The sequence below is a fragment of the Ipomoea nil genome, unplaced genomic scaffold (genome assembly GCF_001879475.1).
Source record: "Ipomoea nil cultivar Tokyo-kokei standard unplaced genomic scaffold, Asagao_1.1 scaffold0465, whole genome shotgun sequence".
NCBI classification, from domain to species: Eukaryota; Viridiplantae; Streptophyta; class Magnoliopsida; order Solanales; family Convolvulaceae; genus Ipomoea; species Ipomoea nil.
In genome coordinates, this window is record NW_017616893.1 from 1,556,560 (window position 1) to 1,569,484 (window position 12,925).

Consider the following 12,925-nt stretch of genomic DNA (forward strand, 5'->3'; position numbering starts at 1 on the left):
CTACAGTTTGTGGGTATACTGTTAGTTGATGAAGAATATAGTTAAGTTTTTACATCATGTAATCTGACAATAATCTTCATAGTGGATGAGTAAAAGCTTCATTCCATTATGTAAAAAAAAAAAAAAAAAAAAAAAAAAAAAAATTGGGCACACAGGCTTTACATCATATACATCCTGCCCCTATTAATAGAGAGAAGAGAGTCATTGTAATGAACATACATGATTGCAACCTCAATAACCAGCAACCCGTTTCTATGGCTTTTCCAGCGATCCATCTGCTTTGGTGGGCGGTTTTAGCTCACTATATCAGAGCCAAAAGTAAACCATTGCCTGTAATTACCAATATCGTTTAAGTGGTCAGGTTTTCCTTGTTTCTTTTGCATATGTATATATATATATATATAGGAATGTGTAAGCAAGAAAAAGTGTTACCTCCTTGAGAGAAGCTAGGGATAGCTCGTTGGCTTCAGATGAAGAAGACTTGTTGGTTTTCAAATCAGTAACCTCGGTGTGCAACGAATTAAGTTGTGCTTTGATCTCATGTAACAAGTTGAGCAATTCTACTTCCCTATTGGGGGACGAGGGGGAGGAGGAGGAGGAGGAGGAGGAGGAGGGTGGTGGTGGTGATGATTCTCTCTCGGCCTCGATTATCTCAGATGGCCTATCGGGCTGAGGAAGCGGCTCGTGCGTTTGTGAATCGTGAGCGTTACCGCTTGATGTTGTGGGCTGATGAACGTTTTCGAAATTTATGTTAAGAACAGATGTTGACCCTCCTTCGCTGAATCTTCGTGCATTGTTGTCTTGACGACGAGGAGGAAATGCGAGCAGTCTCTTGAGCAAATCCCTTTTATCTTTCTCGGATAAATTTAAGGAGTCCTTTGGGAGAGAATCCGGTTTTTCAAGCCTCGTATTGCAATCCTGCTGCAAAGTAAGCTTTCCCTCGTTTCTTATAGGCGGCATTGGGATTTCATCGTCGGTTTGAGGAACTTCAAAAACATCAAGGACATTCGGGGAGCGAGGGAAATCTGTATTGTTTTCATTTTCGGAAGTACTTCCCGGATACTTAATACTTCGATCCATATCGCCTCCTCCTCCGCCCCCTAATCTTGTTAGATCACAAGTAGAGCCTCTTAGAGAGGAGAACGGTGAGGGAGACCTCGTTTCACGCCTAAAATTCGTGTGAATTGATGGTCCCGCTCCAGCTCCAACTCCAACTCCAACTCCCGCTATCAATTTCACTCGTTCGTCTAATTTTCTAATCTGTTCCCAGTATGAAGTGATGCCCCCGCTCCCGCTCCCGCCCCCGCTCCCGGTCCCGATCCCGGTCCCGGCAGCATAGGTCTCGGTTTTTTTCTCCACATAATCTGAAGAACTATGAGGGGGTTCGTTCATCATCATCATCTCGTGGCATATCTGCTCACGCTCATCGACTAACTTTGAGCCGAACTCAACCTCGGGGCTAGGAGAGTTCTCTCTTCCATTAGCACTCCTCCTTAACTTGAGAGGAAACACGGGAAAAGAGTTCCTCCTCGAGAGGCTCTGAAGACCCGCATCTCCCATTACACTCTCGTTCAACTGCAACAAATGCTCGGGGAATTTGATCTCGGTGGTGCCCCCAGGATCAGCACAGCCCAAGCTCATCAGCTTGTACTTGTAAGACTGCACCTGATAATCTAGTGCAGCTATCTCCATTTCCTTCTGAAAGATAAGGTCTTCAAAAATCGCCAACGCTTCCTCGGCATGGCACATCTTTTCCTCCGCCAACCTCTTGTATTGCTCCGCCTCCATCTGCACCGTCGCCTTCTCCCCCTGGAGACGCAATATCATCGACAACGCCTCGCTAGCTGCGCTAGCCGACGCTTCCCTTTCCACATCCAATTCGCCGTAAAGACTCTGGAGAAGCTTTTGCTGTGCACAAAGTGTTTCTTTCAAAGAAGCTATATCAACTTGTGATGATACCCCCCCACCCTCAGCCATAGCAACCACCACTCTACAACCTACAACACCTGTTGCATTCACAATCAAAATTACACAACTCAATACTATTAAAAACAAGAAATTTCTTCGTTTTTGTTGGGCAAAGGCCGGTGAAGGGCTATGCCCATCAATTTGTTGGGCAGAGGCCGGTGAAGGGCTATGCCCATCAATTTGTTGGGCAGAAGCCCGGTAAAGGGTCATCACCATAGCTAGAGGAATTGTTAGACGGAGACCAGTAAAGGGTCAAGTCTGCCCCTCGAAAATGTGATGTCAGTCGCTACTAACTACAGTTTTTGGCATAATGGTAAGCACTTGATCTGAATGTTTTTTTTTTTTTTTTTCCAAATAACAAAACAAATTATACAAAATCTCAACAAGATATGAAATTTTAGCAATCCATGTAAGAAAGAATATTGGGCATATGTTTGCAATCAAAAGATTCAGAATCTAGAAAAAAACTGCAAAAAGACAAATCCAATAATTCCATGTCATCATTTTCAATCTTCAAGAAAACTGACATTTCTACCAATGGAGGAAATCTATATATAAAATCAAGCATGATGATCACAGCATAAAAACAAAACAATTTATATTATAATACATATGATTATGAAGAGAGAAGAGATTGAATTTACCTGAAAAAAGGAGAGATGAGACAGAAAATGCCTATCACACATCTGATACAACAACAATCTGACTAGGACAACAACAACTACAAGAAGGAGAAGAAGAAGAAGAAAAAAGATCCTAATCAAATGATATTTTTGAAGAAAAAATGATGACAACCAAGAAACGGTAACTCTCCCTCCCTAATCCCCAAGAAAATGATGATCGAATTGAATCAGAAGGGCAACCTGATTCAAATTTTTGAAGGAAAAAAATGCCCCAGGGAGGAGAAAAGGAGAAAACCCATTTCTTTATTGGCGTAACGGCTTCTTGGTTTGTCTTTTACAAAAAGGAAAAAGGGTGCTATGTTCTTGGATTGGATGGTTCGTTTACATTGACCCGAATTGTAAGGGAGTTTAATTATCCAGAAAATTGGTACATACAAATTCAAGGCTTTCGCTCCACGATAAAAATTATTGGTTATGAATTGGATGGTGGGTGGGTTTTACTAATTGGGATGAGAAATGGTTTTTTTTTTTTTTTTTTTTTTTTTTTTTTTTTTTTTTTGTTCTTAAATTGTGAGAGATTCGGGAGGGATTGAAATTGGCCAAGGAGAGAGACATGAAAATATTGTGGCCAAATTTGATTTATCCACCATTCTATCTTTCTACTTCATATGATTAGTTGTTGGAAAGAGAGACAGTTCATCAGAAGTAAAATTTGTCACAAGAGATTAAGAATAAGTCTTACCCAGTACGTAGTAGTGCAGTGAGTAAATTTGGAGCGGGATTCCACTTTTTGTTACAAGAAGAATTGTTTATTTGCATATGAATTTCACTCACATCTATGGATATGATGTTTATAGGCATGACAATTCGTTATTATTAGGTTGACACGGTAACGACACGCATATAATAATACTAAATATGAAAACAACCCATAAAAGCTAATAGGTGATAATTCTAAGTACGAACATAATTTTTAAACGGATTAACACGATAAACACGTTTACTTAATTAACAAGTTTCAGACTTACACAACACGATACGACACGGTAACATGTTAAAACCCAACTAGGTATGTTAATATAATTTCCTTTTATAAAATAAAACTTTAGAAATAACTTTTTTACTAAATTCATAATTAAATCAACAAAATAGTATAGATATTTAATTCATAACATATCATAATATTCATAAAATAATATTTAAAAATTATAACTAATGTTAATATTAATAGATTAAATGGGCTCTTAACTAGAGAATTCATTAATGACCCGAGAGATGAAAAAGGTATCACTAACCCTTCATTTTCATCTCTGATTTAATGGTCATGCTAATGACTTATGTCATAAAGTGACAGGAGTTATTCATATAATTATGTTTTTGTTGTGAAAAAAAATATATGGATATTACTATAGGTATTATATTATGATAATATATCTTAATTCTTTGTAATATTGTAATTATACTAAAATTGTTTCTTATATATATTATTATACTGAAAGATATGATGATTAATAAAAGATTGATGATTCTTTTTATATCTCTAGTCTTCGATCTTTTTACTTTACTATATTCCTATTACCTTCATGCAATCGAGATGATACACTGTTCACACGAGGATATATCTCAATTTCACAACACTTTTGCTTTATTTTGATTCTTATTAATTATTATAGGGAAAATGACACTTTTTCCCCCTTTGTTATATACTTATAACACTTTTTCTCCCTAAATTATTTAAGTGGCAGTTTTTCCCCCCGATATATTAAATGGACATATTTACTCTTAAAATAAATATTTCATTTATTTTTCTTCTCCAACAAATTATAACCACGATTTGAAAAAATAAAATACATTAAGTGTTGAATTTAGAATATTTTAAAAATAAAAAAATAAAATTTTAAAAGAAAGTTTGAACCAACCGTTCAAATTGGATCCAAAATCGTGAACCGAAGGTTCAAAATAAAACTCAAACCGCGATTATATATACTTATATGTGAGAGTCAATATAAATGCGGAAAAAAAACATACACTATTTGCAAATATTATAATTCTAATTTAAGCTATTGCTAGTAGTTGTCCGATTTGAACCTCCGGTTCACGGTTCAGGATCCATTTTTTTCCAGTTCACGATTTTAATAAACGGAAACCCAAATATTGGGTTATGTTATGAATCATAACCGAAAATTTTTAATTTGATTGCTATAGTGTTTGGTTCAGTTCAAACCGAACCATGGTCATCCCTACGTATAAGCAATAATTTGTTGAAGAAGAGAAATAAATAAAATATTTATTTTAAAGGTAGAAATGTCCATTTAATATTATCAGGGGAAAAAATCGCCACTTCTATAATAATTGAGGGGGCAAATGTGAATGTATGAATAACTCAGGGGGAAAAAGTGCTATAAGCATATAACACAGGAGGAAAAGTGCCATTTTCCCATTATTATATGAACGTTTTATAATATTTTCCTTTGATTGAAGACTTTTTCTAACCAAAGCAAATATAAATGAGTGTGCTTTAGCTCAATTGATTATGAATATTTAGCTGGATTGGTACTTATATTGTCCTTCATAGCGAATTCTTTCAAGACTTTACTTTATATAATGATGCTTCTTTTGGTTAATAAATTAAAATCCCATTTCAAGACTTTAATTACTTTATATAAATTCCGATCCCTTGCAATGATATAATAATTAATATGGAAATGGCATAATGTCACGCTTAGAAATTAAGGTGGGGTCTAGTTGGAGATTTTTTACCACATTATCGAATTTTATAGTAATTATTATACTAGTTAGAACATGTGAGTATTATTATTATTATTTTATGTTTATAACTTATGGTTAGTTTTATATGGTTAGAATAAGTCTTCTTCTTGTATCCGGTTAGATAGGAGTAGTTAGAGATAGACTCAGATATATTCTCCTGTAATCTTATCGTTCTGCATTGAATTGAATTTTGAATTCTCATCTGGTATCAGCCTAAACACGATCCGCCACCGCAAAACACCTAACCCCCTCTTTACCCATGTCATCGAATTCATCGGAGCGAACCCCGTCCACCGCCGGTGGCACGTCTCCGGCAACGCTAACCCCTTGGCCGGCGCACATCATTTTATTTCCATGAAACTCAACTCCAGGAATTTCTTATTTTGGAGAACGCAGCTCATCCCTTTTCTCAGAGGACAGGATCTGATCGGGTTCGTTGATGGCACCACCCCGTGTCCGCCGGCGATGATCACTGCCGTCTCCGGCGCCACCACCACCACGGCGTCGACCCCGAACCCGGCGTACAAAGCGTGGGTGCTCCAGGATCAATCGATCCTTTCCCTGCTAATTTCATCGATGTCCGATGAAGTTCTACATCTTGCGGTTGGCCGGAATACCGCCGCCGAAGTCTGGACGTCCATCTGCACCGCTCTCGGCTCCAATACGCAGGCGAGGTGCCTAAGTTTGCTAGGCCAGTTCCAGGCGCTACGGCAAGGGGCGTCGATGCCGGGTGATTACCTAGGGAAGGCGGAGCTACTGGTTGAAGCTCTTGCGCAGGCGGGGCAGCCGTTGTCCATGGCGGAACAGAACTTGTATGTTATGAGAGGATTGCGACCAGAGTACAGGGCATATGCGGCTTCCCTCACTGCCCACGCACCGGTTTCACTGCCGCACTTGGCGGATCATCTGCAAGCTGCCGATTTCATCTTGGCAGGTGACTTCGCAGATGGAGGCGTCAATGGCGCACTTACGGCCTTATATGCAGGTCGAGGCAGTGGCAGAGGCGATCGTCACTCCGGTGGCACTCACAGTGCCGGCGATGGAGGCCGGCAGTCCAATTGGCGAGGCGGACCTGGTGGTCGGAACCAGCATGGTGGCCGGAATCAGCGTGGGGTCCCCGTTGTTAAATTTGTCGATCGCAGGGGCATACCGCGGTCTATTGCTATAAGCGTTACACAACGCAACCGCCCGCGCAGGCACATGTGGCCGTTTCCGGCGAGTCACCGGTCACAACCGCGCCATCGGCCGACGCGTGGTATCCGGACACGGGTGCCACGGCCCATGCAACTCCCGAAGCCGGCATGCTAATGTCCTCGGAGGACTATAATGGTCCGGATATGGTTAGAATAAGTCTTCTTCTTGTATCCTGTTAGATAGGAGTAGTTAGAGATAGACTCAGATATACTCTCCTGTAATCTTATCGTTCTGCATTGAATTGAATTTTGAATTCTCATCGAACACGCGTTTTGCGCGAATTAATTAATGCTCAATTCGTATAATTAAAGCAAATAAATAAAAGATAATCACTACAAGGATCATAGACAATTTTCTTGAACTTTGCAGTTTCTCCTTCAGATGTTACATATATTATATATCTCGCATTCTTCATCAACTCTACCTAAAGCCAGATAAGAAATCATGCATACATTACAAAATTCACCATGTCACCATGTGTGGAGTACGATCTAAAATAACTTATATATATAAGCTCTGTGAGCCACAAATCTTCATGATATTGAGACATACTCATTCTCATTGTTTGACTCCTCATCATTTCTAAAATTTATTATTCCTAAAAGCTTTCCTCAATATTCAATATTCATGAAACAAACGAACTGTTATTATTACCTGGTTCGTCTTGTGCTTCTCCTTTTGGTAGTCGGCAAAGACCAAATTCTTCTGATTGTCAGTATCGTATGGTTTGGCTTGTGCTTCTCCTTTCGGTAGTCGGCAGAGACTAATTTTTTTCAAATGTCGGTAGTAGGCAGAGATAATTTTGTACTTTTGCTGTCATAATTTGTTTGAAGAAGACCAGTAGTTAACTGCCATCCAATTTTACTTAAACTACAAAATTATCACTGTCACTTGAGCTTAATAGAATTTGTTTAATTTGACATTTTAATTTGGTAAAACTAAAAAGAATGAGGATAGATTAGGATTTTAATTTGGCGTTGTACAGTTGGAAGAGCACAAAGTACAATCTTTGATAGCATATTATTACACCAACATTTTTTTAGTTCCCGTTAGGGGCCTAACATTAATGACAAGAGGAGGCACATTAGACTGAAACATGGAACATGAGACAATTACTCATGGATGGAGTAATAACTATAGAACATGTAAGATGTTGGTAATCCATTATAATCTTCTCTATAACTAAAAATGTTTCAACAAAATCTTAATTAATTTTTAAAAATAAGTATATAATTGTCAAGTGCATTGTGGTTTGATGGCATTACTGTTATTTTTCTAACAAAGTTTTCAGATTTTAATCTCATCCCAATTGTTGAACAAATATTATAATTATTAAAAAAGTTTATAATTAATATAATAATTGTCTAAATATTTAAATCAAATTTTGACCCAAAAAGCAAAAGGCAAGATGATGTCCATGGGCCCTATGAACGTGCAGTTTATTTGACTCTTGAGAGCGGGAGTGTGGTGCAATAAAAAATTAATGAGAAAGCAGCTTTTTGATTGGTATATAAGAAAACAATATATACTTTAAAGCATATTGGGAAATTTTTGAATATTTTATATTTTGTAAAGTTTTTACCGATTTTTTATCATATATATGTAAAAGAGTATAATTTTACAAAACGTAAGATATATTTCAAAAGTATAAAATATATTAACGATATTGTAACAAATGACATTTTCCAAATAATATACATTAAGTGAACGTTAAAAAATAAAAAAATTAATTATAAAATTAATATTTAATCAACACATTAAAAATTAAATAATAAAATGATATGGGGTGTAGTGGTATTAATTTCTTTTAATTAACATCATTACAAGTCAACGTGCATATTTTGCTAGTTAAAGCCACAACCATACTCATTAAAAATTTAAAAAGTCGTTATGCCCGGTTCAACGGCTATTAAGGTTTGCCCACAGGCAATAATGAATAACCTTCCCCACCATTTAAATGTTGCCACGTGCATAGCTGATTAGATGGGATTTGGAATTTGTTAAAGTGAACAAATCATTCAAATGAACAAATTAAACTTTTTTTTTTAATATATATAATACACATGATCAAATTGAAATACTGGTCTACTTGTAAAAAGTAATGGCTAATCTCAACCATCAACCAAGGTTCATCATTGGTTGAGTGTTTTGATAAAAAAAAAATATATATATATAGGGTTAATTTTATAATTATTAAAAAATGTTAAGAGCGAGACTCATTTTATAATTATTACAAACTTGAAAGTTTACTAATTATAAGATACTAGTCTTTAATTTCTCAAGATAACGAATGTGAATGTGTTTACACTTTTTACAAAGGGAGGTGCATGTATATTCTCACCTGAACCATCTACTACGTTTAGCGAACTAGAGTAAAAGATGAACACGAAAACTTTGTAGAAGGTCAATTGAGTAGCTTTTTAAATTTTAGCATTTTAAAGTTACAAAAAGTTAATTAACCAAACACTTATTGATAGTACTAATTCTCGTATATATAGGATGTATGTACGGTATGTAGTGTGTATGAACAATAGAGTATACCATATAATGTAGCTCAAGTATTCTCTTATTGATAGTCTCTTGTGGGTTTAGAGAAGGGATAGGATATGTTTTCTAGAGATAGAGTAGAAGGGAACCCCTTAACTTATGTTTTCTAGAGATAGAGTAGAAGGGAACCCCCTTAACTTGAAGGGCTAGAAGCCCTTTTATAGGCCCAAGAAGGTGGCGGGTTTGACCCGTCACCAAACCCGCCACCTTTGACCTCGATCCGGCGACCAGGACCCGAATCGTTTGACTCCGACCTGACTATAAACGGAAACACAGACTCCGGGGTATATATCCTATCACTTATATTGATTTTTTAATTAAGTCAAAGAGTTAATAGTAGTCAAATAAGTCAAAATTGACCTATAGGCTAACTATTTTGTAACAGTTTATTGCTCCAAAATGTTAAAGTTCAAAAAGTTACTCAAAGCAAGTTTTTCAATCAGATTTTTGAGAAAGCCATTTTACATGTAATTAGCTATCAGCTAATAGCTAATTTACCAAACACATTTCTACAATCAGCTAATGCTATCAACTAGTCAAGCCCACTAACCCAATCAGCTAACAGCTATTTACCAAACACCCCACAATGAAATAAACTTGAATCTATCCATTCAATCCAAAATAAAATTTCCAGAAATGAATTTTTGTTAGAACACATAGTTGTTCCAGGTAGTGTATATATGTGTCTGTAGGGAGGGGAGGGAGGGGGCCTTTAATCTAATGGTAATGGTGATACGTTAGTGAGGGGTTTATGGAGGCAAACATGAAAAATTGATTAACAAAAGGTTGTTACGTTGATTTCATTATATTATTAAACGAATTGCGTGTCAAATGCGAACCAGAAAATAATATATAGATTGGATATATGAAGTGGATTTGGAGAAAAATGAAAAGGATGTAATACCAAATAGGAGAAATTTTCGCCTCAAAATTGAAATTTTAATGTGTAACGAAAACAACATTTAACCTCTAGCTGATTAATTTAAGTGAACAAGATAGTAATAAGTTATCACTTAAAAAAAAGATAGTAATAAGTTATGCTGTCAAACAAATTTTACAATTTTTCCTACATTTTTTGCTTTATGTGTAATTTGAAATAATAACCTATTCATGTTTCAGTTTTTCATACCAAAAACAATACCAAAAAATGCTATTTTTCCATATTGAAATGACTCCCTACATGACATCGTGTTTATAATTTTTCTTGATACTAAGTAACCCTTTTTTACTTTTGAATGACTTCACATATTCTGAACCTTATCAAACACTAAGTAACACTTCTTTAAGTTGCTCATTCCGTTATAGATGACTCTCACTCTAGATAGTTCTCACTATGAATCGAATAGCCTTTTCATACAGAACTCTTCTTGGTTCCCCTTGAACCTTATCACACACAAAGTAGATATCCATCTTCTAGATAACCCTTTCCCGCTATATATGCATGAACAAGAGCTCCAATGTTATGATGCTTGAATTGATCCCATCACAAAAATTAGTTTAAAAGTCGATCCCAACTTAAATACCATTTCACAATCTCTTGTGAAACTAATGTGTAGGATCGTATTATAAACTTGAAATTTGAATAAAGGAAATAGAAACATGTTTCAAGAGCATATATAATATAATAGAGTTAATTCAACCAGATGTCCTTTGTCTTTGATGAAAATTCTAAATTTAGTCCCAGATGATCATTTTTGTCATTTAACACCCCAGACTATTATTTGTTGGACAGAGAAAATTACACTTTTGGTCCTGTGACTATAGAGGTCTTGTTAATTTCAGTACTTGACTTTAAAAACTAACACTTTAATCCCGTGACTATGCAATTTTTAACACATTTGGTCCACTCGGCCAAATATCGCCGGAAAGTTGTAAAATTATTTTAATTTGTTTAATCCAGAGGGCAATATGGTCATTTCAAATTTCTTCTTTTTCTTCCGTTTTCCTTCATACTTCTTCTTCCTTCTTTGCCGAGAACTTTGCGCCAGTGCCGGAGAAGACAGTTCGCCACGCATTTCCGGTTGCAAGGAAAATCCCAGAGTTCTTTGCCGAGAACTTGAGGACGTTCAGCTCTCTCAAGGCCGGTGGTACGCCACCAATCAAATGCTACGTGACGGTTTCGTAATTATCGTCGGCGGCAGAACCGCCCAAAGCGTGGAGTTCTTTCCGCCTAGAAATTATCTGCTATGTTTGGCAAGGGTGTCGGAATGTCGGAGGGCGACCAATCTACTGCTATGTTAAATTAACGATCTACTGCTACGTTAAATTATGCTTCCTCACCGGCCAAATGTCGCATGCTTTAGTTGTTTCCACTTTTTAATATAGAATTGAGAATTGAAGGAGGTGGGGGAGGAGGAGTTGAAGTTATGCTCCCTATTTTGAATAAATTCTTTAAACTGCTACTTTGACTAGTGTTCTGAATAAATTATTGAACACTTTCCGACCAGAATCATACACTTGGCGGCGGCGGCAGAGGTGGAGGTGGCGGTGCCGGAATCATACACTTTCTGACCAGAATATTCAACTGCAGAAACTCCTGCGCTGTCGGCGGCGGGAACGTCACCGTTTCTCCGTGCAAAAACACCACAAAGAATAGCAAAAACTAACAGCAATATGTTTAGTGGATCCCAGCTTTTCTTAACGGAATTGGGCCTAAGAAAATGTGTACAATACTCAAAGGACCGACGGTGGTTGACGACGGCGTTGTCAATGGAGGAAGTAATCTCATATTGCTGTTGGAGGCGTTGACGACAAAAAAAAAAAAAAAAAAAAAAGTAGGAAGGAGAATGTAAGAAAAAGAAGAACTTGAAATGACCATATTGCCCTTGAATTAAACAAATTAAAATGATATTACAACTTTCCGGCGACATTTGGCTGGTGATTTCGCACGGTGGACCAAATGTGTTAATAATTGCATAGTCACAGGACTAAAATGTTAGTTTTTAAAGTCAAGTACTGAAATTAACAAGACCCATATAGTCACAGGACCAAAAGTGTAATTTTCTCTTTTTGGACATTTTTAGTCATTCTCATGATTTTTCCTATTTTTAGTAAGGGTATTTTTGTCTCTTTATAATTTTCTTTTGTTATTTTTTCGATTTCAACCGATTTAATTGGTTTAGAACTTTACTAAAAATGAGTTGAAAAATATGCATGGTTACTAAAAATCAGAGGTTACCTAAAGTTCTAAACCAATTAAACACGTTGAAACCGTAAAAATAATAAAAGAAAAATAATGAAAAGTCATGAGTAGGAATAAAAGTGTCCAAAAATAATAGTCTGGAATGTTAAATGGCAAAAATGATAGTCTGGACTAAATTTGAAATTGTCATAAAAAACAAGGGACCTCTGATGGAATTAACTCTAATATAATATATAACGTATAAACATAAATAATGTAAAGCCTAACAATCAGCTTAGATTTTTAGTTGAGATGAAGCAAACGCTTCAATTACAATATTTGGTCCATATTATAACATGAATTAAAATCAATATTCATCACATAATCCATCACTTCAATTCTCTTCCTAAATTCTTTTTTTAACTACAATTTATTTTTATCATTTTCTTTTTGTGTGTGTGAATATATATATATATATATATATATATATATATATATATATATATATATGGAAGGGATCAGGTGCGGATAGTGCTTACAGTGCAATTGTGCGGGTGGGCTCACATTAAGTATTACACTGACACACTTTAAGTACACAACAGACACACATTAAACACACAAACAAAATACATTCATAACACAAACTCACGCACCTTAAGCACAAAACTCACGCATCTTAAACACAACCCTCACGCACCTTAAG

The 12,925-nt window shown here is 36.3% G+C and overlaps 1 protein-coding gene across 2 annotated transcripts; it reads right to left on the bottom strand.

Annotated features, from left to right (window-relative positions):
* Positions 1-116: 116 nt before the first annotated feature.
* Positions 117-9,472, bottom strand: LOC109173234. Of its 2 annotated transcripts, XM_019322546.1 has the most exons (5): positions 9,462-9,472; positions 2,613-2,786; positions 1,331-2,006; positions 433-1,288; positions 117-330 (listed from the first exon to the last, which is right to left on the bottom strand). In XM_019322546.1, the coding sequence occupies exons 3-5, from the start codon at positions 1,975-1,977 to the stop codon at positions 307-309; spliced, it is 1,527 nt and encodes a 508-aa protein (XP_019178091.1). In that variant the 5' UTR covers positions 1,978-2,006; positions 2,613-2,786; positions 9,462-9,472; the 3' UTR covers positions 117-306. The 2 variants fall into 2 exon arrangements, with proteins under 2 accessions (XP_019178091.1, XP_019178090.1); XM_019322545.1 differs by lacking the exon at positions 9,462-9,472 and having other exon boundaries at positions 2,613-2,918.
* Positions 9,473-12,925: the final 3,453 nt, after the last annotated feature.

Bases quoted from the DNA above. Each gene is read 5' to 3' on its own strand.
- LOC109173234 (XM_019322546.1), bottom strand. From the start codon at position 1,977: ATGGCTGAGGGTGGGGGGGTATCATCACAAGTTGATATAGCTTCTTTG. The intron at 1,289-1,330 runs CGGGACCGGGAT...CGGGAGCGGGAG, and splicing joins AAAACCGAGACCTATGCTGC to CGGGGGCATCACTTCATACT. The intron at 331-432 runs GTAACACTTTTT...TGGTAATTACAG, and splicing joins CCCTAGCTTCTCTCAAGGAG to GCAATGGTTTACTTTTGGCT.